The sequence below is a fragment of the Geotrypetes seraphini genome, chromosome 1 (assembly GCF_902459505.1).
Source record: "Geotrypetes seraphini chromosome 1, aGeoSer1.1, whole genome shotgun sequence".
NCBI classification, from domain to species: Eukaryota; Metazoa; Chordata; class Amphibia; order Gymnophiona; family Dermophiidae; genus Geotrypetes; species Geotrypetes seraphini.
The window spans coordinates 484,754,105-484,781,339 of NC_047084.1; the positions used below are offsets into that span (position 1 = coordinate 484,754,105).

Genomic DNA, 27,235 nt, shown 5'->3' on the forward strand with positions numbered 1-27,235 from the left:
CATGAGTCAAGACAAGACATGATTTGCATATGGTTATGCTGGTCATTGATGGGGGGTCATCCATCCCGTGTACTGATGATAGACCCAGGGGCAGTGTGTCAGCTATGGGCCTCAGTCCTGCATGTTTCTGCTCGGCGTCTGGGTGTCTGGTCTGGATGCTTTGCTGAAGTTTAAAGCCGGTGCTCAGACTGAGCTGAGGCTGAGGTCGACAAGGCGGGAGTTGGAACCAAGTGTGCCTGCTTCAGTCCCATTAATTCCGTCTGCAAGAGAAATCTCGGCTGGTCCTGAAAAACTGGTGTGGGTACAAAGGGTACAGGTTCTGCTGAGTGCTGAAGTGCCAGTAATGGAGGCACGCTTCAAGGCTGACACCAGTTCATTTTGTAGTAGTTCTTTCAGCTGGTCCTTTGGTGCTGGTTCCGTCGAATGTCGAAGTGCTGGTAATCCCGCTGTGGAGGCACACTTCAGAGTTGATACCAATTCTTTCTGCAACAGCTGTTTAAACTGATCCTGCATTGATGGTGCTGGTACCTCTGTAGATAAGGATACAGAGGACGATTCTTGCATCAGATGTCAAAGTGCCAGTAACCCCACTGACGAGGTGTGCCTCAGAAGTTACACCGACGGGAGTGGTGCAGCTTCAACAGGCTGTTGTTGCTTGGAATAGTTTCGATGGCAAGGAAGATTGGGAGGCAGTGGACTCAGACGTGGAGAGACACAGATTTCTGGTTCTCTTCTTAGGCTCCTCCCAGGTAACACTGATGCAGCAGACACTGGGGTTGAAGGGGTGGAGCATCGACGTCCAAATGTCCTTCCGTGAGAAATGCCTAAAGGGGAATAGCTGCACTTCTCCTCTGTAGCAGGATAGTCCTAAGGCAGAACACTGAGGTTTTACTTTTTGATGAAAAAGACTTCTGGATTTGGGGGAGGTCGGAAAAGTGATCCACCGATGATCCTTCTTTGCTTCTGAAGAGTTAAAGTCTATAATGGCATCAAGGAAGAATCCTAGGTGAGCTTCTCCGCTCTGCGGAAACGGGAAAAAATGAAGAGCCGGTAGCGGATATCACAGCACCAACGCCTTGCGTGGTACGGGCATTCACAAAGCTCTTAAAGTAAGAGCTCACTTTTAGACTTTCCTTTGCAGGGGCTGCGTGAGTGACGTCTCCCACATATGAGAATACGCTGTCTGCTTGTCCTAGGATAACGTACAGATCCTTGTACGTGTATGGTATGCTGATCTAAAAGTCCTCAAATAAAATTTCCACATGACCTAAGACTTGTTTTCATGAATAAAGCATTGGAAATGTATTCAACCGGGTTCCTTCCTTCTTTGAAAGTGCCGAGATTAAGAAATTTCTGAATTGACCCATCTGGAAAGGAAACACTTTATAACTCCTTCTTCCTGTCTTTTGTGTTGACTGGTTTTTCAGTAAGAGCAGCAGTAGCACGACCATTTCACTTGTTAGCTCAGGTCCACCGCAACAGACAGACATCAAGACTATCAGAGAAAATACTTGATGACAGACCAGAAGCAATACAAACTATAATAGTTATTTCTTTAGAAATTATAAAAAAAGAAGCTTAGATGCTCGCTGTGGTGGTTGCTGGCTAAGCCCTTACACTGTCACCTTCACCACCATCTTTGATCAGCAGAAATGAATTCTCAGAATTCCAGGATCTGAAATAACAGACAGACTGGAAACGCTGAGAATTCACAGTATTTCAGTTTTGTAGTAGAAACACTGAAGTTTGGCAAGATTTTAACAGCATGGGCTAGGTAGCTTTCTACAGTAGTTATGGAAAACATGTTTGCAGGAGGACTGTAAAGTTCATGGTCTTGGATTTGCAGGATCTTTGATTTGCCAGTGCTATCAGGAGGTCTCTGCACAGATCTTGGCTCAAGCTCATAACACTCGAAGGCTACCTTGAAAGGGAGGGGTTTGGATTGAGCTCATACCTTGTTCAGTGGCGCTACAACTGAAAAAGATTGAGCCAAATCCAAATAAATAAATGCACTTCATCGTCCCTAGAGAGCTTGCAGACTTAAGTTTATACCTGAGGCAGTGAAAAGTTAGGTACAAGATCAAAAGGAGCCACAATGGGATTTTGACTGGGCTTCCCTGGGTCTCGAACTACTGTTCTAATTACCAGGCTGATCCTCCTGAAGGACTCGCATCTTCCCATCATGGAATTGAACCCCATTCTCCTGTGTGACTTGGTTATGCTGCTCCTCCCCCTCACCACCAAGCAATGATACATGGTGGGATTGACTGAGGTCCTGATGCTCAAATGCTTTCAGTTTTACTGGCACAGAAGCTTTCCTGCCGATGTTCAAAAGGGTTCTCAGGACTGCTATCGATCCTCAAAAGGATGCACAAAAGGGAATGGCCCCATTTTACAAGGGAGGGGAGGGGAATTTTCGGCAGGTCTGGACCTGCCAGTAGCTGTTGTGCATTGGGGTACACAACAGCTGCACCTATTAAAAAAGGTTCCCACCTGAGCCAACAGCCCCTGCTCTCCCTGCGTGCTCAGTTCATCAAGGCTCCAGAGCTGCGATCAATTGAGCTGCAGGACTCCCCGAAGCTGCTGAACAGCGCTTCAGAGTTTCCCCTGCCGTTCAGCTGTTCGGGGATTCCCTTGCTAGCTCAGCTGATCGTGGCTTCAGAGTTGCGATCAGATGAGCCTGCAGGGAGAGCAGCAGCAGCGGGACTTAAAAAATGGATCTGACAGGAGGGATTGGGGGAGTAACTGTGCCTAGTGATTGCTCTTCTGAGCAGGCACCAATCACAGTTTCTCCTCTCTTATATGGGGCTACTCCACACAAATAGTATGCATTTGATTTGCATGCTATTTCTACGCAGGTTCTTCAAAAAGTTTCTGCACTTTCATATTTTCATAGGAAATATTTGGGGTGGGAGAAGTGGAGGGTGTGTCGTAGAATGGTCATGTGACTAGTCAAGCAAGCTGGCTCACCTTGTGTGGAAAAGTGATGTAATTTGCTTTAGAGATATTTAATACATAGCATTAAAAAACAGAAAAGTGTGGAAACTTTTGAAGATCCCTCATATGTGCATAGCCCTATAAAAGAAAATCACTCCCGGTATTTTTTACCAGGTTGATGGAGCATTGTGCATCTGACTCTGAGTGTTCAAGCAATTTACTGCATAGTAGCCGAAGTTCCAGGTCTGCTCCAAACTGGAGAGAAAATAAAGTTCGTGGCCTTTAACTTATAAGACTGCATCTTATTTCAATAAATTGTCTTCACATCAGGAATATTGTTCTAACCAAAACAAATATTTGCTCAAAAGTTATTGTCTTGAATGTGAATAGTCTGACGCAGTGTACATTTCGTGCAAGCTCCACAAGCATAATATCTGAAGGTCCCGTGGGTCTTTTCTGGAACACTAGGTTTCAGTAATAGCCGGCTGGAAGCTGGGTTTCTGTACACCATGTGACACCCTTTCTATCTGGTCTCCAGTGCATTGGATGCCTCTCACGTGTCTTTTCCTCTGGGTTGTACTTCCGGATGAGCACATTCTCCTTTAATTTTTCTAGGATGGTGCTAGATGGACACTATTTATTTATTTCTATCCCATTGTCCCCAAAAAGCTCAGTTACAGGTTAAACATACTTAGTGTATAGCTAACAGGTTACAATTTACACTAGATTTGCCAAAATTTCAGTACAAGTTTCCGATACAAGTTTTTTCCTAGCTAGACACATATTAAGGGTCTAATACTAATATACATAATATACAGTTTATCAGTTATAATTTACCCTGGTTATTCTTACAGTGTAAGTTTTCCAGTACAAGTTTTATCCTAATTGACACACAGACATTTTACAGGTTGGATTTGCTATAGTTATAATACAAGATTTTACTTTATAAGCTTTCCTTACCTGACACATACTGGGTTCTGTTACCAATGTTCATTTCTTGTTAGTCCATTGGTCAAGAGCAGGGGGGTTAGATGAAGAGGTATGCTTTTATTGCTTTCCTAAAGTTGAGGAGTCCTTCAAGGGATCTAATCTGGGGGGCAGTTGATTCCAGTGGCTCAGTATGTAGCGGAAGTAGGAATGTCGTTTGGCGGTTTGCCTTTGCAGGGCATGACCAAAGGGCATTTTGAGGCATATTTCAGCCTAGGATCGGAGAGACCGGTGCCATGTCATGCAAGGATTTGAACGCTAGAATCAGGCCCTTTAAGACACAACATTTGGATACAGGCAGCCAGTGAGCCAACATTAAAGCCTGGGAGACAGGGTCGCGGGCACAGAGGTTTTTTAGAAGCCTGATTGCTGCATTTTGAACACACTGAAGACGATGTACATTCTTTGCCGTGAGACCGTTGAATAGGACATTGCAGTAATCCATGCGGGAGAGTACTAAGGCATAGAGTAGTTGGGCAAAGTCGGACTCTGAAAAGTAGTTCCTTATTTTTAGGAGTTGTCGTAAGTAGTAATATGAGGAAGATACCACCTGTGGAGTTGATAGATAAATCCTTCGACTCCGACTCCTCAGTTTCTGGTACCCAGGACTCCGACTCCAGGTACCCAAAATTGTGTCAAACTTCTCGACTCCAACGCCGACTTCACAGCCCTGGATATAATAAAATGTTCCATTTCTTTTGGATTATTATACTTCTGCAGTTTTCCCCTTTTCTCTGTTCTCCACTGTTTTGCTCTGTTGTACTAAGTGAATATCCTGCCATGCCTGCCATGCATGCATTTATTTGGAATGACATGGGAACTGTAAACAACATTTCCCATGTTGATTCATGGGAATTCCAAAAGAAAAATTAGCAATTAAAAGCATCTTTAAAAAGTAAGCATTTAAATTTGCTTTTGAATCTGTCTATAAGACATTCTTCCTGTGTATATATATATATATATATATATATATGTGGAGGGAATTCCACAGTTGTGGAGTAATGAAGAGAAAATGTATTGCCTACAGGTATTAATGGATTTCAAAGAAGGGATTACCAGCAAGTGTTGGTTATCAGATCTAAGTGATCCAACAGGAGTATAAGGTATTAAAATTCGCTCAATAAAAGCCGGGGTTTTATGGAGTATTGATATGAAGGTTAATAGACAGATCTTGTAGGTTATTCGGTGAGCTATTGGGAGCCAGTGAGATTTCTCGAGAAGTGGAGTAATATGATCGAATTTCTTTGCTTTCCATAAGAGTTTAATTGAGGGAGTAATTACTGGGAGTATGTTTGTTCTTCACTTTCAAATCTGCTGATTATCCCTTCCTCTAGGGCTTGATTCTTCCAGTGTCACAACTTTTAACAGTGTTACTTCTGTACAATAGAACTCTCCTTGGAATTTGAGGTGGGAGAGTTCCTATGTGATGTATAAAAAGTAGGCTGTGAAAACTATAAGGCTGTTGTTTTAGGTTCTTTAATTTGTAATTTTTCAATTTTATTTCTTATCTTTTCATTACTTTTTATTCTTTAATTTTTTTTTTAGAGCAACATTTTGTTTAAAATTTGTAATTGCGATTAATTACAGTATACGATTTAAGGTATATTATGTTTTTTTATCCCCACTGTAGAGGTTTGTGTGACTTCCCCAGAGTCACAAGGAGCTACAGTTGGAAAAAAAAAATAACAAACCACTAATCAACAAACAATCACAATTAAAATTTTAATTGAAATGTGACCCTAATGTGGAACTAATGTGACCTCCCTATGAGGTCTCTGGTTGATTTTTGGTTTTGGTATTTGATTGCTATGCAACATCATTGTGGTTCTCCTAATCCCAATTATTTTATATACATTTCTACAGTAGCATAGTGGGGAAGGTTGGTGTTCAGTGTGGTGGCTCCTGGCATTGCCACGCCATGCAGCACACTCCCCACTCTTCCCCCCTCCTCAACTTGTGCCTCCTTGTACCACTTGAAAAGTTCACTGGCGCTCACACCAGCTTCGGATCCCTTCTTATGTCACATCCTGTTCCCAAGACCAGGAAGTGATGTCAGAAGGGAGCTGAGGCCAGAATGAGCAACAGGTGGAATATTTAAAGAGGTATGCAGGGGGGGGGGAGCAGAGAGGTGGAGAGGTGCTGGCACAGAAGGCGCCTGGGGCAATCTGCCTCACCCCCCACCCCACCATTACTATGCCACTTTTATGTTCAAATCTGTTTATATTATGAACACAAGAGAGAATACAATCAACAAAATCTAGAACTATCAACAAGGCAGAACAGGTCCAGCACAGTACACCCCCCCCAAACCCCCAAAGTACCTCCCCATCCAAACATAACAAACCCCCCAATGAGAACTAGAATGATGGCAACCTGTAGGTGACAAAATCACCAGAGGCCCATACTCTTGTGGCCTCTGGGTCAACCAAAAGCTGTGTCTCACAAAAAAAAACCCAAAAACTGTCCAGTCCCAAACTAGAGCTCAAGAACCAGCAGACTGCCTAGGAAATAGTATTCAAAATGAGGCTATGCCCTCTCGGGGACAAAGAAGCAAGATAAGTTCCCCAGATGAGTAAAAATCGACTCCGCTTGCGCAGGCGGTCTGTCACCTCACGGGCCTCCCACAAGGCCAGGATGTGCACCCTAGATCTCCATCCCCACAAGGATGGCGGCTCAGACACCGTCCAGGACTGTAAAATACACTTATGATCAAGGAGACACACCTTACGACACCAGAAGGAACCCCCTTAGGCAAACCACTGAAAGCACCCGGGAAATCCAGAATCAAGTGCTCCACTGTGCCCGAGAGGGTGCATTCATAAAGGCGCTGTATGTAAAGCGTAATAGACCCCCAAAAGGAATGAATTGTCCAACAATCCCACATAAAATGAACAAAAGTGTTGGGGCCCGGCCACATTTTAAACAAAGAGGAGAGGAAATACCGCCTAGTTTATGTAATTGCACCTGGGTATAATAAGCCCTATTATGCCACTTTTATTTGTGTGTTTTAAAGTTTGTCTTTGTTACTGTTACATTTTTGTTCCTTTTCATTGTGAACTACCTGAGTGTAACCAGTTGAAAAGCCATATATTAAATTCATCTAACTAACTAAATATATTGGCAAGTGATCCCCCTTTTGCTTCCTGCTCCATTGCTACCTGGGATTCAAAATGGCAGCTTTGATATCCCGCCCCCTAGAAGTAGTTTTGTAGTATACTACTAGGGGGTCAAAGAGCTACCATCTTAAACTCAAGCAACAACAGGGCTAGGTGCGAATGAAGATCACTTCTGTACCAACAGTATATTACCAACAATATCCCATGGCAAATGCTACAGTGATGATTGTTGGGTGTGTGTGTGTGTGTGGGGGGGGGGGGTGATGGAACATAGGAGAATGTGGAGTGATGCATTTTCTATCTGGCAAAGGATATAAAAATACTTGAAGCGGTCCAGAGGAAGGCGACGAAAATGGTAAGAGGTTTGAACCAAAAGAAGTATGAGAAGAGACTGGAAGACCTAAATATGTATACTGTGGAGGAGAGGAGGGACAGGGGAGATACGATGCAGATGTTTAAATACTTGAAAGGCATTAATATAGAACCAAATCTTTTCTAGAGAAGAAAAAATGGTAAAACTAGAGGGCATAATTTGAGGTTACAGAGAGGAACTTAGGAGCAATATTAGGAAATATTTTTTTTCACGGAGAGGGTGGTAGATACCTGGAATGCCCTCCCGAGGGAAGTGGTGGAGAGGGAAATGGTGATGGGATTAAAAAAAGCGTGGGATAAAAATAGAGGATCTCTAATTAGAAAATGAAGGATGTAAAGTAAAGAAGTAAGGCCAGTATTGGACAGACTTGCACGGTCTGTGTTCTATATATAGTGATTCGGTGTAGGGTGGGCTGGGGTGGGCATCAATGTGAACTCCACTAATATGGAACATGAGGATGTTACTGGCCAGATTTTACGGTAGACAACGGGATGGTTGGATAGGTTGGAGTGAGCTTGGACGGCAACTTCAGCATTTGGAACCTAGGACAATATCAGACTTTACAGTCTACGGCCCAGAAATATCAAAGAAAAGACAAGTTAGTCTAATCATGTATTTTTTAATGCGTATAACTTATGGGCAGATTGGATGGGCTGTTCAGGCCTTTATCTGCCATCATTTACTATGTTACTATATGTTAATGCTGGTACTAGGGGGAGGGGATGAGAGCTGGTTGAATAGGTCGACTGATGCTCTTAGATGTGTTCATGTGGTGATTTGGAAGGGGTTCGGTTGGGATCGGAGGAATTGGGAGTATAATCTGGAGGAGGGGTTTGGGGTGGTTTTCTACAAGTATTGTGTTTGTTTTGACAGCAGCTACAGTCACCCTTCAATGAAATTGCCTTGAAATGAATGGGGTTGATATTCAGCTGGCAGTGCTCAGTTTTTTGCTAACCACTGCTGGCATTATATCCAGAAATTCAGCGCTAGGTCATGTCTGGGCTCCAGCATTGAATTTCTTGGATTATGAAGCTGGCAGAAACCATAGCCAGTTTATTGCGATTGTCAGCACTTAACCAGCTATGGCAAACTGCATAAAGATAGGACTGAGTTTTATGTGGTCCTATTTATGCAGTGACTATGGCAGGTTAAGTGATAAACAGTGGCACTTAACCAGCCAAGAGCTGACTCCGCCACTGGGCCGCCCCCAAAATAGCTGGTCTGGACTTGGGTGCTAACCAGACATTTTCATCAGTGCTAACTGGTTAAGGGATGCTGATTATGACAGACCCAAATATGCAATTTAAGCATCCAGGACCCATTTCTGGCAAGTTAAATTGCTTTGAATATCAACATCAACATTTTTAAAAACAAAACCAAACAAGAAACCACAAATGACACAGGAAAGAAAAAAAAAAATCTAAATATAATATGTATTATTTTTGCTTGCACATCCCCTGCTCTCAAACCACAGGTACACAAAATTTGAACTGATTTTACAAACAAAAGAAGAACTTTCGCACAAGGGAACAAACCTACTAAAGCTAAAGGCTTAGTGCCTGATTCTGTATAGGACGCTCTGTCTCAGCAGCTGCCTAAGCGGCTTTTGAGAATCGCACATGGACGTCCTATATAGAATCACGTCTGTCCTAACCACCCCAATTCTCTAACTGATGTCCATGTCACAGATACCGTTTAGAGAATCTCGTTACCGCTGAGCTGATCACAACAAGGGAACCTCCCTGCCGTGATCAGCGCAGTGGCAGGAAACCCCTGAACCCCCCCCCCCACACACACACACACTGTCCACAGCAGGAGGGATGCCCACTTCCTCCTGTTGGTGCCCCCCTGAACCCCCACCCCCCAAAGCCCATCCAGAACCCCCATACCTTTAACAAGAAGGCTGACCAGAGGGATACCTTCTCCCTCCGGCTGGTAGGCCCACCTCTTCAGAATGGCAGGCCTTCCCCTTCCCAGTGCATCCTGGGATACACTGGGGAGGAGCCTAAGTCACCTGGGCCAACCAGAGTCTTAGGCCTCCTTCCTAGTGCATTCTCTAAGGCCACTCCCATGGGCCTTAGACCCCTCCCTGGTATATCCCAGGATGCACCGGGAAAGGGAAGGCCCACCATTTTCCAGTGGCAGGCCTACCAGCCAGAGGGTGTATGCCTCCCTCCTGCCTGACCTTCTATTTACAAGGTAGGGGGGGAGTTGGGGATAGTCTCCCCTTTAGGGGGATCACCCGGTGGGGGGGGGGTTAGTCACTGGGCGGGGGGATGTTTCAGGGTGGGTTCTGGTAGAAGGGAGTTGGCATCCCTCCTGCTTCTCGCGGTTGGGTGGGGGAGTGTTCTGGCAGAAGGGAGTGGGCATCCCTCCTGTTTATCACAGTTGGATGGGGGGTGTTTTGGGGGGTTCAAGCAGGAGGAATTGGGCACTCCTTCTATTGGAGGTTGCTCAGGGGTTTCCAGCAGGAGGAACTGGGTACTCCTCCTGCTGGAGAATGCTTCGGTGGGGTGGGTAACAGAGGGAAAAGAGAGACCTGGACCCAGAGCCAAAGGGGATGGGGCTGGATTGTGAAAGAAATGTTGGATAAGAAAGAAAGAAAGAAATATTGGATGCACAGTCAGAAGGAAGTGCAACCAGAGACTCATGAAATCACCAGACAACAAAGGTAGGAAAAATGATTTTATTTTCAATTTAGTGATCAAAATGTGTCATTGTTGAGAATTTATATCGGCTGTCTATATGTTGCACTATATTTGTCTAATTTTTCTTTAGTTGTTACTGAGGTGACATTGCACATTTTAAAGTTATCTGCCTTGACATCTTTGAAAACCCCCGAATATAAAACATTTTCTATGTGTACAGTGTGCTTTGTATTGTTTTTTTTAATTTTGTGGTTACCATTATGTATTAATAAGATTATATTGTGTGTATATGAAAAATGGATAGAAGAAATTGCATTACAATTAGTATTATTATTAAGGGGGTGGAGTCAGGGGTGGAATTTGGGCGGGTCTGGGGTGGAGCTTTTGGGGGGCCCCCCCAAACAAAAAAGCGTTCCGCTGCCTATAATTCCATGTGTATACAATGTCATTACTGTATCATAGTATTCATTTGGCAAACATTCATAGTTGGGAAGATAAGAAGAGAATTCATATATTATAAGAAAGTGTATTTATTGGGATTTCTTCTTTTACTATTAACCCCAAACAAGGTTATAACTTTGGAAAGGAAATTTTGGCTTTGTTAATGGACTGTAAATATTTTTATATGAAGTTTAGAGAGTCAAGTTCCTGTTCCATATTAATAGCCAGCCCCCATCCTTCTGTCTGATGGTGCCAGCTCCCCAAAAAATTCAACCTTAGCTATGCTTTCCATTTCAATGCTTCTTATTACCAACTTAAGCATATTTTGGAAAAATAAAATCAGTACTTAATGCACCAACATAACATATAGCTCTCTCTCCCCCATTGGACAATTCTATAACTGGGTGCCATCATTTAGGCTGCTAGATGCAGCACGCTGAGCTCTACAGTAATTCTATAATGGCTTCTGGATGCCAAGATTCCATTATAGAAGACTAGCGTAAGTTGGCATCTACACCCCTATGTTTAGACACACCCACTCATGCCTTGACCACAGCAAGAGTAAATGTGTGCCCCTAAATGCATGCAGCACATAACTTGCAGTATTCTGCTCCACCCATGCCCCCTCCCCTACAAAACCCCCTTTGCATTTATGTGCTAAGAGAGTTGCTTGCTAAAAGTATAGAATGCCACCTAGTGCCCAATTAGAACTGACGTGCATAACTGTAACAGTTACATAAGTGGTAGTGCATGCAGTCCCTGGGTTAAGAATGGGTTCCATTTTTTAAACCGTTCCTAAATTGAATTTGTATGTAACTTGGATCCTAGTATTCTTCCCACCTTCTTCACATCCTTGAGGCCCCTCTTATATTCCTTTCCATCCATCCCACTGTTCCCTCTCCACTACCACATCCAACATTACTCCCTTTCATCTCTCTCTTCCCCATACATCTCTACCTCACTCCTACCACCATGTCAAATAATTCTCTCTACCTCCCTATTCTCAACAATTCTCCTCTTTCTTCATCTCCCTGTGTGCACCATCTCTCTTTCCCTCTCACTCAAGACACCCAGTTCTCTCTTTCTATTCCCTCCCCCACCTCAGCATCTCTTTCCCTCACTCCCTCCATTCTTCCATCCTACGGCTCATGCTCCCCTCTCTCCCTTCTGTGTCTCAAGTTCATGCCCCCTCCCTCCTTCATTCCGTCCTTTGTCTGAAGTTTGTGCTCCCTCCCGAGTCCCAACATTCCCCTCCCTCCCTCCCTTTTGTGCCCCAAGTATGCAAGCATGTGCCTCCCTCCAGCGGGTTTATCTTCTGGTTGGCTCCCTCCTCCTTCTGGCCTCAGTCATTTCTCTGCACAAAGCCGCAGGCAGCAACTCCTACATGCCTCTCTCAGCTGAGCTGGAAGCCTTTCCTCTGACGTCGGAGGAAGCTCCTCCCACATCAGAGGGAAAGTTGGCTCAGCCATGAGACGCACATAGGAACCGCTGCACGTGGCTTTGTGCAAAGAAATGACTGTAGCTGGAAGGAGGAGGGAGCCGGCCAAAAGATAAACACCCGCTGGAGGGAGGCACGTATTTGGGGCACAGAATGGAGGGAGGGAGAGAGAAGGATGCGTTGGAACTCGGGAGGGAGAGGGATGTGTTGGACTCAGGAGGGAGGGAGAGGGGCGCGTTAGAACACCGAAGGTAGAACAGGACCCCCTATTCTTAAGTACGAGTCCAAGGTAAGTCAGTTGTTCGTAAAACAGGGACTGCCTGTATTCTACAATTTACACGCATAATTGGCACTTAACCTCAGGTGACCTCTTATAGAATGAGGAGGATTGTTCCTTAAAATGTCATAAGTACAGCTGCACCTCCAACTCATGTGTCTGTTCTTTAGGCTGGAGCAGGACATCGGAGAGCTGGAAAAGGAGGAGTCCTTGATATCTGCCAAAGAGCAAGTCATCCGAGAGAAACTGAAGGAGACAGAGAAAACTTTTGAGGACCTACAAAAGGTAAAGGAAAGGGGGGGAAAAATGAAAAGCAAGATAATCTCAGACAAAATGTCACCTTCCTCCTGGGTAGTAAGCTATCAAGTGAAAGGGAGCCAGGTCAACTCTGGGACAGCTCCAAGGTCTGGAGCTGTGAAGGGTCCTTGATTTACTGTGCACGTGAGCCCAATGTTTAACAGGAAGACTGATCAATTGGGAGCTCGGGTGTACATAAAACAGCCTGGGTGGGCTGACCCAGGACTTCAGCCTGCATCCAGATTTTTATCCTAGATACAAAGAGAGAGTAGTATATGTAATATGTACACTCACACATCAGATCTGTTCTGCACATATGGCACAACAAGGTGGAAATGAGCTCAGCCGGGTATTAGCAGTGGAAAACAGCGCATTTTTTTGTGGGTAGAAGCTTGAACTGAGTGGGACTGGATGGGAGGCAGAAGCAAGTGACTTGAGAAGAGGGATCACATGGCTGTAGCAACACTGGAGGAAGGGTGGTGAGGATGGTGTAATTTTAACAAAACTGCCAAAGAAAAAGTGAGATTTTCAAATGGGAGAGTCCCAGCTCCACCCCCATTCCTACCCCACATTCTGGTTGCCTCCAGTCTCCTGCTGCTTCGAGGTGGGAAAGGAGGAACAGATTCCAACCCCCCCCCCCCCATGACTGGCACATTCTGCTGCCGACCTCATGAGATCACTGACAAGTTGTGCTGGCTCACAAGGCTTGAAGCTGCTCATTCAGTCATTATGGAAAGACGGGGGGAGGGTAATTCTATAAAACAGGCGCTGACATTTATGCACCAATTACACGCGTAAGTGTTTAGAACACTGTTGCATTCATGCATACATGCTGAAAATTGACCTAAGCCCTATTCTGTAAATACATACATATCTTACATAGTACATATTTGACAGGTAGGTGTACACATGAATGGAGCATGCTGGAACGTCCACCTGCAACTTGGAATGTACTATAAGTCAGACATTCCCAACCCAGTCTTTGGGACACACCTAGTCTCATTGGGTTTTCAGGATATCCACAGTGAATATGCATGAAAGAGATTTGCATGTATTGCCTCAAATGTATGCAAATCTATCTCATGAATATTCATTGTGGATATCCTGTAAACACGATGGGACTAGGAATGCCCTGAGGACTGGGTTGGGAATGGCTGCTATAAGTTATGCATATAGGTCCAGCACACGTGTTCATTAGCTCTGTGGATGGCATAAGCACTCATGCCTAATGGTATATATGCCCATGTATACCCATCTATGCTAGTATTCTATACAGGAAAGTAGGTGTCTGATTTCTTTCATAGAATAGGCACCTATCAGGCATCTTCTAGGTGTCTCTATATAGGCGCCTTTCATAAATCGCCCCACAGTGTAGAATTGGAAGAGGCAGGACAGGCACAGTTGCATTGGGTGGAAGTTTCTCATTCTTACAAAGAAGAAGGGATGGATCCGAAAGCAGGAGACTTCCAGCCTTGGTGGGAGACCTAGCACATTTGTTTTAAGAATACTGAGGGCCTCAGAAGCCTACAAATGAGCGCTTCTCTAGGGCATTCTTCAAACATATTAGTCAAATCAAACCAGGCGCCTGTCAGAAAAGTTACTGAATGAGAGGCAGCTTTATCACTAGTGTGCAGTTACTGAGATTCATTAAATCGCATTTAAAAGCAGATTCTTGATGTTTCAGAGAAGGCTTCATCCTTTCTTTAGTAAAAGAGGCCTGCGAACATGGCTCTTGCTTTGCTTACTCAGTCATAGAGCTTTCCATCATATATTTACCCCCGATATTCAAAGCTATTTAACTGGCTAACCGGTTATCTCACGCTAAATATTCGTGGTTAGCAGCTGAAAATTAACTGTCTATAGGATTCATTTTCAAAAAAGAAAGACGTCCAAAAAAACAACATAACGGGGATATGGACGGACATCTGCCAGCAAAACATCCAAAGCATATAATTGAAACAAAATTTTTAAAAAAGCTTTGCACAGCGCTAGTCGCTGAAATCAAGACATGTGATATGGGCAGCGTTAGAGGACGTAACATATAACAAAATTATTTGTTTGGTCATCCTGAAATATGCCCAGAGTTAGCCTAGTGTTTTAATCCCTTTGAAAGAAGGGAAAACAAGTTTTTATCTTTGAGAAGTTCTTGAATGAGACCACGGTTGGTGTTAGAATATTACACAACATATAGCAATGAGTCTCTGGTGATCAGTTGCAGTTACAGTTCGCTATAGCCTGGATGCTAGGGTCTCAAGGCAGGTATGAGAATAACATGTTTTTACAGCTTTCTGAAAAGGTAGCAGGATGTCTGGGGGAAGCTGGTTTCACAGTTTTGTCATACAATGAGAAAAGGATCGTTTCCAGGTGGTTTTCAGTTGGAGCTGGTATGCCGATGGGAATGCATAGCCAGCATTCCAGTTGGGATCTGAGTGGTCTGGTCGGGTGATAGATGGAGAGCTTTTCCACCATGTAGTGGGGGGTCATGCCATGAAAGTACTTAAAGGTGATAGTTGATTGAAAATGGCTCGCTTTCTTACAGGTAACCAGTGTACTTCATTCAGTGCTGGGGTAATGGGATCGAAAGGACTGAGATTTTTTAATAGCCTAACCACAACATTCTGGACTTTTTGTAGTTGATGTTGTTCCTTTGTAGGAAGGCCGGCGTACAATCCATTACAGTAGTTCAGGCGAGACAGCACAAAGGCGTATAGCAGTTGAGTGAAGTCTGTGTCGGAGAAGTATCACCTAAGATATTTAAGTTGATGTAGATAATAGAAGGATGAGGACACCACCTTGGAGGCTGATAAAGTCAAGTTTGCATCTAGGAAGATGCCTAGTCTGCATACTTGATCCTTGGGTTCGAGAATAGTGTTGGCAGGGCTTTCTATGTATCCATAATAGCTCAGTTTTGGATGGGTTTAGTTGGAGTTTGTTGGATGTCATTCATGATTTGATCTCATCAAGGCAGGTCCGTAGCTTCTTGAGTTGGGAGTTCCATATTGATCCTAGTGGGACATAAAGCTGGATGTCATTCGCGAATGAATGGATGTGGATTCCATGGTTCGAGATAATTTCGATGACTGGCTTGATGTTGAAGTTGAAGAGAAATGGGGATAATAGTGCTCCTTGAGGTATGCCGTATTTGAACAAATGAGATGTGTAGATACTGTATGAAGGGAATAATAGGGATTTACAGATTTACCTCTCATTCTACTGTATAACAGGCCAACTACAGTTAGGCACTGAGGTCTAAATATTGTATACGTCATCCAAAGTTGCATGTGCATAGCCAATTTGCACATACAGCTTAATTGTTTAACAATCTAATCTGCACCGATAATTGGCAATTAACACCTAATAATTGACACTGAGTAGCATTCATTAATTGGCACCACTTTGGAGGCACATTCTATAAAGTGGTGTGTGTCATTTCAAGTGCACGGTATTTCAAAAACTGTTTTAAAATATTTCCAGTCTGGGATTGAGTTATCCCATTCTCATCTGTGATAGCCACAATTTTTACTTTTTTTTTTTTTTTTAGCTTTAAGATAATTAAATAATATTCTTCCTGCTTTATTTGAATCTCAAAAGGGGGCATGGCCAAGGGAGGAGCATGGGCATGTCGTGGGCATTCCTAAAATTTAGATGCACTGATATAGAATATGCCCAGTCCACGCACTACAGGAGCTGGTATTTAGGCCTGGCTTTCCTGAGCCTAAATGGGTGCGCCTAAATGTTATGCCATGTACGGCCATTAAGCGTGATTCTCTATATAGTGGACGCCTTTTATAGAATCATGCTAAATGCCGTTCTAATCAGGCCTGATTTTGTAGGCACCATGTATAGAATTTGGGGGTGATTTCACACTTGAGTTATAGAATGCGAACACTACACATGTGAAAATATTAAACGAGTTAATCTGCTCAGTGATATGCTATAACTTATATGCAGAACTGATTTAGTGCATAACTTAAAGTGTTACATACTAAAGTGCCACATTTAGTTGCGTCCATTTAAGCCTTTTGTTGACATGGCAAAAGTGTGCATGCCTAAATATAGATATGTTGATGCAAAGAACACTTATGTGTGTAATTTGGGTATTTATTTTCCAGCGCCCAATCACAGAATTGCTAGGGTTGCCAGATTTCCTCTATGAAAAAAAGAGGACACCTGGTCCCGCCCCATTCTACCCCCTACTCTGCCCCCACATGAACCTCCCCGAGCTTGGGACTGCACCTGTGCATTTGCAGACATTGATGCAATGATGTCACATGCATGTATATGATGTCGCATCAACACATGCGTAGACGCTGAGGTCAGTGTCTTCCAAAACCTGGACAAACTGCCAGATTTTGAAAATTCCTCTGGGCACCAGGACAGTCCTCTAAAAAGAGAACATGTTTGAGTTTTCCTGGTCATCTGGTAACCCTAAGAATTGCCCCCTGGCAGCATTTGTTAAAGAGGGATTTTGAATTTGGCTTGCATCAAACCTGTACACCACATAACCATGAAGAACTGGTCCATTCCCTATTGTATATTCCATTGCTGGAGCTGCACAGTGCTTAGCTTTGTCCAGTGAACCAATGGTGGATGTCTGGGGGGATAAAGACTGGCCCCTGCTTCCAACCTTGTACAGAGGACAGTCACTGCAGGCACTGTTCCCGCTAAGCTGAGTGGGAGTCTTTCATCTAGAGCAGGGGTTCTTAACCTGGGGGTCCATGGATGGGTTTCAGGGGTTCCGTGAAGGTCAGGTAAAAATTAATATTTATGTTCACTATACAGCCTGGTTCTGTTGATTTTTCTCGAAGATAACGAGAGAGTAGATGCAGTAGTACTAGATCTGCTTTAATTTGCACAAGAGGATTATATTTCATAATTATAATGAGTGGCCATTACTTTTTTGCATAAAAAAGGAGTGTTTTTTTAGATTGTTTACTTTAAATTTTAATAGTACAGGCAGTCCCCAGGTTAAGAATGAGTTATGTTTTTAAAGCTGTTCTTAAGTTGAACTTGTATGTAACTCAAAACTTGTGAATTTTAAGATTCATGCTTCTTACCTCTTCTTCCAGCTGACTAAAGGGCCAACTGTCCCTAGTACCAGTGTTCCCTCTAAGGTACAGCATGCATAACCACACACTGTTCTTAATGTGGCCATACATCATTCCTGAATATGCTACAGAAGAAATACTGCTCAGTGAAATCAAATACAGCCGCAACTGCGTTCTTAAGTATGAGCTGCACTTAAGTCTGTCGTCTGTAACTCGGGGACTGACTGTACTTTGTGTATAGCAAAAAACAACAACAAAAGTGACCAATGGTGTTCAGTCTCTTTTTATTGTGATTGACACGATTGTGTTTAGGCCCACAAGGTGCCTGCCTCATGAGTCTACAGTAAAACATATATTGAAAAAGATATATATATATGGTATGATTACTTATATATATATATATATATATATATATATATTTATTTATTTATATATAAGTATATAATTATATATGATATTATATTTATATTTTCTTAATGTTTATTTATGTTCTTTCAGTTTTTATGAGGAAGTTTGTATGATTATATACTTATATATATAAGTAATCATACAAACTTCCTCATAAAAACTGAAAGAACATAAATAAACATTAAGAAAATATAAACAATATAATATCATATATAATCAGTAATATACACAATGCTCACACATATATATATATATATATACATTTAAATTATAAATTTATATAAACTAAATTAAATTAAAATCAATTTTTATTAATACACAAAAAACATATATAATTATACATAAAATACTTTGCTAAAAATTGATCAAAACCAAATAAGAATAAAAAAACTTAAAATATTATTTATGAAAGAGGTGTGTATATGGACTTTTATATATTATCATACCTTGTAGTTAAGTCATGATAGACAAAAATCACAATGCTCTTTTACTCATCATGGAAAGTACTAGAAAAAATAGAAATGAAGAAGAAAGAAGAAATACAGAAAATAGAAATCAAGAAAAAATAAAAAATACAGAACCAGAAAAGAAAATAAATATAAAAAGGAAATAATAAATTGTGCATACACATTATATAACAGCAAAGAATCTTTCAACTGGGAATATAAGCCAACATAAAACTAGGACAACCATTTACAATTGTGTATATTTGATAAAGGTATTGAGAAGCCAAGAAGTAACTTTGAAAAATGTAACCTCATTTGCCAAATTTCTATGAATCAAATTGATAAGACTAATTACAAATGAATTTTAAAAATACCGCATTTCAAATGGCATAAATAGATGAAAGCAAAAAGGCTTTGAGATATTTCACTACATTTAATGTTAAAAATATGATACATTAGATAAAAAATGTAATATATTGGATATAAAAAAAATTTTTAGGAGAAAGAAACAGAGACCCAAATTGTCAAAAAATAATATTAAAGTAATAAATAATAAAGAAAAGTGGAGGGAGGGGAACATGATAATTAGCTCAAAATAGTCAAAATGTGTGCAGATCATTAAACATATATACAGCATGGGGCTCATAATTGAAAGAGAAAAATGTCCAAAAACTGGCCTAAGTCAGCACTTGGACGATCAGCAGTCAAAAACATCCAAGTGCCGATAATAAAACCAGGTTTTGCACATATTTACGACCTAGTCCTTCATAGTGCCGCTGAACAACCATAGCTAAACGGGGTGTGTCAGGAGGAGTGTCGAGGGCGGGATTTGGGCGGGACGTGGGCAGGCTTAGACTTAGGGCTCCTTTTAGTAAGGTGCGCTAGTGGTTTTAGCGCGCGCTTAACGGGCACTGCATTGCCGCACACACTAAATGCTAATGCCACCATTGAGCTGGCGTTAGTTTTTACGCTTAGTGCGGGGGCAGCGCGCGCTAATCTGCAGTGCATGCTAAAAACACTAGCGCACCTTAGTAAAAGGAGCCTTTAGTCGTATTGCATGTATAACCGAAAGTTATACAGCACAGGATCAACGGAACTTGGACGTTGACTTAGACCATTTAAAACATGGTCTAAGTCACAAAAACCCACCTAAAGTGACCAGACAAGCACTGCAAACACATAATACAGACCCCCACACACTACCCCAGTGATCACTGACCCCCCACCCCCATAAAAATATTAATCACAACTTGAAAATTGTGCCTCCAGAACATCATTACCTGGTAGCCTGGCATAGGAAAGCCTAGTCGTGCTGCACAGATGCGTCTTAAGCCGTCTTGGGGGGTGGGTTAGGGACCCATGCCCATAAACCCTTGTAATCACTGCATTGATATTGAAACATGTGCACGCCCCTATACACCCCAAAACCCTTTTTTACTGGCATGTAAGTGGCTCCTGCAGCCATATTTCTGAGGAAGGGGGTCCATAGCTTTCATCAGATTCTTAAAGGGGTCCGTGACTAAAAAAAGGTTAAGAATCACTGATCTAGGTCGAAGAGACGATATTGTCTTTTGACTGAAACAGGGATCCAAGATGGCTGCCGCTATCTGAATGCTGTCGGGTCGTCTGAGAGCGTTTTTTCTCATACCTCTACGATGCCGAAAAGAAGGGGCAAAAGCGTTGGTGGTGCCTCCCAGCGACTGGTGCCCACAGTTCCTACCATCGAAGACATTTTCAGACGCCTGCAAATAGAGCAAACTGTTTCGGGGAATCGCTCGTTGAGAGTGCCGGCAGAGAGGAGTGCCTCGGCAGAAACCCACGGGCTAGACGTCACTCTGAGCCCCGACGTCAGGACGCCTCCCCTCCATCCGCTGCCGCTGGGAGCCAGCTCACCGCGAGAGGAGAGTGTGTCTGAAGAGGCAGTATTCTCCCCTCGAGATGCCAGTGAATCGGAGGGCTCGCTGCAGGAAATGGTTCAAAAGGACTTGCTTCTTTTGGAGAAACCAGCGATCGGACCATCTTTTGCTATGGAGGAACAAGGCACTGGGGAGGTAAACCAATCATCTGAGCCAGCTTATTCTACACTAATAGTTCCCTTTGCTCCAGTTAAACCCCCAGAAGTTACACTAGATTCACTTTGGGAATTAGTATTGGCATTGGGAAATTCCTTGAATCCTCAAATTAAAAATTTAAATAAAGAATTGAAAGACCAGAAAGAAGAAATAAAAACTTTGAAAGAGGATATTGTATTATTGAAATCAGACATGCAAGAAGAAAAGAAGGAAATAAAAATGATTGGAAGCCATCATGATATACTTGTAAAGGACAATCTGATTATAAGGAGAAAATTGGAAATACTTGAAAACAATAGCCGCATTAATAATTTACGCTTAATTAACTTCCCAAGGGTTCCATCAATTTCCCCAAGTGAAATGATAAAGCGTTACTTTCTGGAAATACTTAAAATTCCTGAGAATTCTTTACCACCTTTGTCAAGAGTGTATTATCTACCTACAAAGACTCAGGATTCTCAGAAGAAAGAAGGTGTTGGAAAAACTCAGGAAAGTTCCCTGGACGTTTCTGCTTTATTGGAACAATCAGATAGAGAAGTGGCTATTTCAGCCACTCTCTTATTGTCTGTGGCTTTGGCTCCAGACAAAGATTGGATTCTTAAACTTTTCTTTAAAAATAGATCCAGAGACTTCCTGGGTTTCCATATTCAAATTTTTCCTGATGTCTCTAGGGAGACTCAAAAGAGAAGAAGGGAATTTCTATTATTGAAACCAGGTGTGACTCAAATTGGAGGTTTATTTTTCCTTAGATATCCTTGTAAATGTGTAGTGAGGTATCATACTTTAAAATATGTGTTCTTTGAACCGGCTCATTTGACGGCCTTCCTCTCCAATAAGCGCCTTGAAATGGAATAATATCTAAGTCCAAGTAATAATTTAGCTTTATTTCAGCATCAGATAATGAGCTTTCTTGTTAATTATTAGATAGTTCAATCACTCCTATTTTTTTAAATCATGGATCCTAATTTGGAGGACTAGTGTGTGATTAAGTAGAGAAATAATTTCCTATTATAATTTGATTTATTTTTTGGATGGAAAGTAATTTTAATATTATGTTATCTTAATTACACTTTCTGTACAAGATGATATGCTTGTTAAATAATGTGAAAATTTATAAATAAATAATTAAAAAAAAAAAAAAAAAAGAATCACTGATCTAGTCTTGCCAGTGGGGGTGCTGATTCACTATCACATTTTTAATAGTAAGTGACAGGCAAGTTTCTGCAGGACTCTAGGGAACCTGCGTAACCCCAGGGACTGAAAACACAATATTGAAGCCCCCACCCCCTACTGGTAGCAGTGCAGTTGGAAGACATCCACTCAGCTTACAGGGAACAGTGGCTGCACGGTTTTGTCCATCTTTGCCCTTCCTGGACCAGTGGCTGCAGCAAATGTTGGCTAAATGTCCTCACTCCCTAAATTGATTCTTAGTTCTTTCTTTTGCTTTTGTTTTTACAGAGCTTTGCAAATCAAGATGGAGGTAAGTATTTTATGCTTCACTGTTCTTTTTTTTTCTCATTTGTTTGTAAATAGCATGGACTACATTCCTATTTAGTTTCTTCAGTCCTGTCTTATAGGCAAGATCTTTTAGGTCTAAATTGTTGCTACTAATGTAGTGTCATATTGCCTGCACTTCATGATATGCTGAGAAACCAACATATCAATCAATTTGGCTGGGTATTTCGGGTGTTCACGTTGACTACTGCTGAGTTAAATGATCGATATATGATCCTGCAGATATAAGAACTGGGCCTCTGGCCTTTTGTGCTGCTGAACAATGAACTTGTTTAATGATATCACAAAGGAAATAGAGAGTACAGTACCCCCCGAAATTCACGGGGTTCTGTTCCAGGAGCCCTTGCTAATTATGAAAAACCACAAATGCGATTTTTCACCTACCAAAAGGCAGGGGAGGCATGAGAGGGCAGCTTGAGCACTGGTGGGTGAAGAAAATCACTCACGGTCTACTCCGACCGCCTCTTCCTGTAATAAAGTCGGGCTACACCAATCAGGAGCTGCTTTGACACTCAGCTCCTGATTGGTGTAGCCTGATTTTACTACAGGAAGGGGCGGTCGGAACAGACCGCGAATGAGTGAGTCCGCGATTCGCGAACTGTGAATTCACAGGGGAACACTGTACTGTATTTCTACACATTAAATGGGCAAAAATTGTGAGTCTATGTAAAAATAAATTAGCATAATGTACCCATGTATATAACCAGTGGTATAGCGTGGGTGAGTGAAGCACAGGATGATGGCGCTCCTCCCCATCCTGTTCTCCACCCCCCTGCTCCTTCCCACTCCCTTCCCTTCCTCCGTAACTTATTTTTTTCCTGGCGCGAGCAACAGCATCAACTTGCAGCCCACGTCGTGTCAGCTATCCTTCTGATGCCACTTCCTAGGCCCGGGGCCCGGAAGTGATGTCAGAGAGAGGCGACACCAACGCGGGCAACAAGTTCATAATGCTGCTCGCACAGGGAAAATTAAAGAGGTATGAGGGAAGGGAAAGGGCACACAGCAGGGGGGGGTCAGGAAGGAGTGGGAGGGGGTGGAGAGGAGGACAGGTGCCAGCGCCCCTTACAAAGACTACACCCAGGGCGGACCACCCTCCCCCCCCCACACACACTCCCCTTACTACACCACTGTATATAACACATTATGAGGGGCGTTTTCGGTATGACGTCTAAATCCGAGTTTAGACATTTTTGGAAGAGCACCCAAAAATCGGGTAGAGAATGTGGTCATTTTTGAAACTACAAAACTTTTTTTTCCACAAATTACCATTTCCAGACATGTTTGCCCTTAGTGTGTCTATCATTTTTTATCATTGTCGAAAACAAACACGTCCAAATTAAAAACACACAGAACAAGCCATTGGGATGTGAGAAAGACCAGAATTCTTAGTAGATTGGCCAGCAGAGCAGTGGGGCACCCTAGGGGCACCAAAGTGAACTTCACATAAAAAGTCCCAGGTACACATTTCACCATAGCCCCCTTATATTGTATGGTGAGCTCTCCAAAATCCACCCAACTGTATACCACATCAATAACCCTTATGCCTGCACTGGGATTAGGATGTAGTTTGGAAGGCTCACAAATCCCACCATAAATTTAGTAGTTAGAGTGGAGTATGGGCCTCAATCCCAATCTATATTGTTCACTATGAGCCTGCTTGCTGCTCTAATAGGACTGGCCATAAGAGTATCATCTGAAACTATCATACGAGATAGAGACAGGCATCCACTGTTTCATTCACATCTTTAGGGGAGGTGGGAGGAGAGTCAATGATCACTGGGGAAGTGTGTGAGGGGGTCATGCTTACATCCCTCCAGTGATCATCTGCTCAGTTTGGGCACCTTTTGGCACTTTTTTGTTATTAAGACAGGTCTAGCCCCAAATGTCCGAATTGTGCCCTGGACATATTGTTAAATATTTGATTATGGCAGAAAAATGTCCAGGTCCTAAGCCTGCCCTAGTCCTGCCTACACCATGCTTCTAACGCGCCTCCTTGAGATTTTGTCGAAGTTTTGAAAATAGCGAACTGGAAAGGTTTGGCAAGAAAAACGTCTATCTGCCCCTTTATGCTATTTTTGGGATGGTTTTCTTTTTTGAAAATGAGCCCCTATATCAGTTTGTTTTTGTTTCTTTAAGATGTACTAACTGCTGAAATAACACATTTGTTTATAAGGACTTTTCTTTTAAGGTTCTTACGGGCATTACTTACTGAACAAAACCTGTAAAAAAAAACCAAAAAGAAAAAGTCTTAAAAACAAATGTGCTAATTTTGCAATTAGCATGCCTTAGTAAATATATACCAGTATAGCACGCCCATGCATAAAGTGTGCAGAGAGTGTGCGCGGTTTGTAACAATGCATATAGCGTGCTCATTATATGCATGAAAATATTGAAATTCTGACCTTTCACTTTCCTTTTATTTATTATTTGTTTGATATTTTCACTTTTCCCACTTGCACAACTATACATATGGTTTACTCTTACCATCATGTACAAGGCTTTTGAAATGCACAGCTAGGAAAGAGCTCTTGGAGGGTAACACTTGAAAGCACTCATGTGGCTGATGGCAGTGCCAAGCCAGTAGATGATATTTGTTTAACCTGAGGCACTTCTATATATAACTTTTACTTACAAAATAGCCAAAGTTATACCTTAAAGACAGGGGGTGGTTTGAGGCAGAGTACAGGCAGGCAAAAAAACAATGGAGAGAATTCTAGAAAGGGTGCTAAATGTTATGCACCGATAATCTCAGCGCTAAGCTAATATTCTCTAACAGCAAATTTGTTCACCAAATCCTTTATAGAATACTAGGATGAGTCAGCAATCGTGTGCTTAAAAAACATACGCTGGAATGGTCAGAATGCCCATGACCTCTCATGCTCCCTCCCGTGTGAACATCCCCCTTGCAACTGTGCACGAGAGCACTTAGGGCTCCTTTTACTAAGCCGCGTTAGGGCTGTAACGCACGGAATAGCGCGCGCTACATTGCCCCGCGCACTAGACCTTAATGCCAGCATTGAGCTGGTGTTAATTCTAGAAATGTAGCGCGCGGCAATTTCCTGCGTGCGCTAAAAATGCTAGCACACCTTAGTAAAAGGAGCCCTTAGGTGTAGAGTTACAAAACAGCGCCTAAGTGCACTTGCACACGTCCCTGCTATTTCACCACCATTCGGGCGCATAACTTCACTTGTAGTCTGGGAGTTGCATGCCAAATTGATGATGAAACTTTTAGCACACCCTAAAGAATGAGGAAGAATGTGTTTATCAGCAAAATTTAGCCACTGAGGCCCAGAGCCTCTAAACAGCACTGTGGTCGGTGGCCACCGTGGAAGTTGCTGCTGATCGCGTGCCAATCATGTGATGGTGCCGTGTAGAGAATCACGCCTCCGGTAAAGGTAGACACCAGAAATGTTGGCAGGGGTTTTCAAGGCCTATGTTTCCGGCGCCTACCTTTGATGTGACATTGTGATGTATCGAGCGAACTCACTCGGGCTTTAATTAGTCCTCATTAGAATTGTCTACCCGGGGGATACTGTCAAAAGCTTTAGAAATGCTTTATAGTTCTCTAAAGTTGAAAGGGGATAGATTCCGTACAAACATAAGGAAGTTCTTCTTCACCCAGAGAGAGGTGGAAAGCTGGAATGCTCTTTCGGAGTCTGTTGTAGGGGAAAACACCCTCCAGGGTTCCAAGACTAAGCTGGACACATTCCTGCTATACTGGGACGTACGCAGGTGAGGCTGGACTCATTTTAGAGCACTGGTCTTTGACCCGGGGGCCGGCGCGTGAGCAGACTGCTGGGCACGATGGACCACTGGTCTGACCCAGCAGCGGCAATTCTTATGTTCTTATGATACTGAAGCCTCTTCCACATTCTTTAAAACTGAGTGAAACAGAGTTCCAACAAGATCTTTCATTCTTTTCTCCCTCCCTCCCGAGTTCTTGGTGAGAGGTGTCCTACTCTCTCCGTATTACTAGACCAGTGTTTTTCAACCACTGTTCCGCGGCACACTAGTGTGCCGCGAGATGTTGCCTGGTGTGCCGCAGGGCCGCCATCAGGATAGTACTACCAGTCCTGCATTCAGGGGCTCGGAGCTGACAGGGGGCCCGAGGCAGGGGCGCCAGTAGCTCGCCAAGGCAAAGTGAGTCGATCACCCAGGACTCACTTTGTCTTGGCGATCTAATCTATCGAGCCGATAAGTCTTCTTCTCCCCGACGTCAATTCTGCATTCGGAGAGGAAGTTTGGGCCAGCCAATCACTGCCTTGCTGTGCTGAACTTCCTCTCCGATTGCAGAATTGACGTCAGGGAGAGCATGCGTCGGCGTCGGCTTTGGGGTCTGTTATCCATTGGTGGGTCCTGTTCCCCGATGGCAGCGGAAGTGGCAGTGGCTTGGGGAACGGCAGGGAGAAAGAAAGAAAGGGGGCAGGCAGGGAAACAGAAGGAAAGAAGAGAAACAGAAAAAAAAGAAAGAAAGGTCAGGGAGAGAGGAAGAAAAAGTTGGGGGAGGGAATGAGGTGTGGAGGAGAGAAAGCATACAGGCTGATAGAAGGGAAGAAAGATTGGATGCACAGTCAGAAGAAGAAAGTGCAACCAGAAATCACCAGACAAGGTAGGAAAAATGATTTTATTTTAAATTTAGCAAAGTGGAGGCAGTATTACCACAGTTTTCAAAGGAATTTGCCCAAATAACTTAATAGTTAACTGGGTAAATTCCCAGAGATGAAAACTTCCCTTCACTTACTATGCACAGTTCTGAATTTATATCTGCTGTCTATATTTTACAATATGGTCACCTTTTACTAAACCGCAATAGTGGTTTTTAGCGCAGGGAGCCTATGAGTGTCAAGAGCAGCGCTGGGCATTCAGCGCAGCTCCCTGCGCTAAAAACTGCTATTGTGGTTTAATAAAAAGGATGGAGGGTATATTTGTCTATTTTTGTATGCTATAAAAACCAAATACAGAGAGAGACTGAGAGCTGTTGACGAAGAGCTACGTGTGTGTTTTTCTTCGATTCCAGCCAGAATATCAGCTTTGTGTTCAGCCAAACAGGCCCAGGTTTCGCACTGAATAAAGTATTTTATAATTTTTCACTATTCTGTTTACTTAATATTTCATAATAAAGTAATTATAAAATACTTTCTTTGTGTTTATTTGATTCCTATTCAAGAGAATTACTTTATATATAGTCAATATAGGCACAGAGTTAAATTTTTTAACATTTTCTAATGGTGG

General features: G+C 42.7%; 1 protein-coding gene across 2 annotated transcripts in view; it reads left to right on the forward strand.

Annotated features, from left to right (window-relative positions):
* The window catches only part of PALM2AKAP2 (PALM2 and AKAP2 fusion), a 484,740-nt gene that overhangs the window by 182,596 nt on the left and 274,909 nt on the right, over positions 1-27,235 (forward strand). For both annotated transcript variants that reach the window (XM_033925871.1, XM_033925880.1), the window contains exons 4-5: positions 12,388-12,502; positions 21,947-21,968. In XM_033925871.1, the coding sequence (XP_033781762.1) occupies positions 12,388-12,502; positions 21,947-21,968 (137 nt within the window). The remainder of the gene's footprint in view (positions 1-12,387; positions 12,503-21,946; positions 21,969-27,235) is intronic.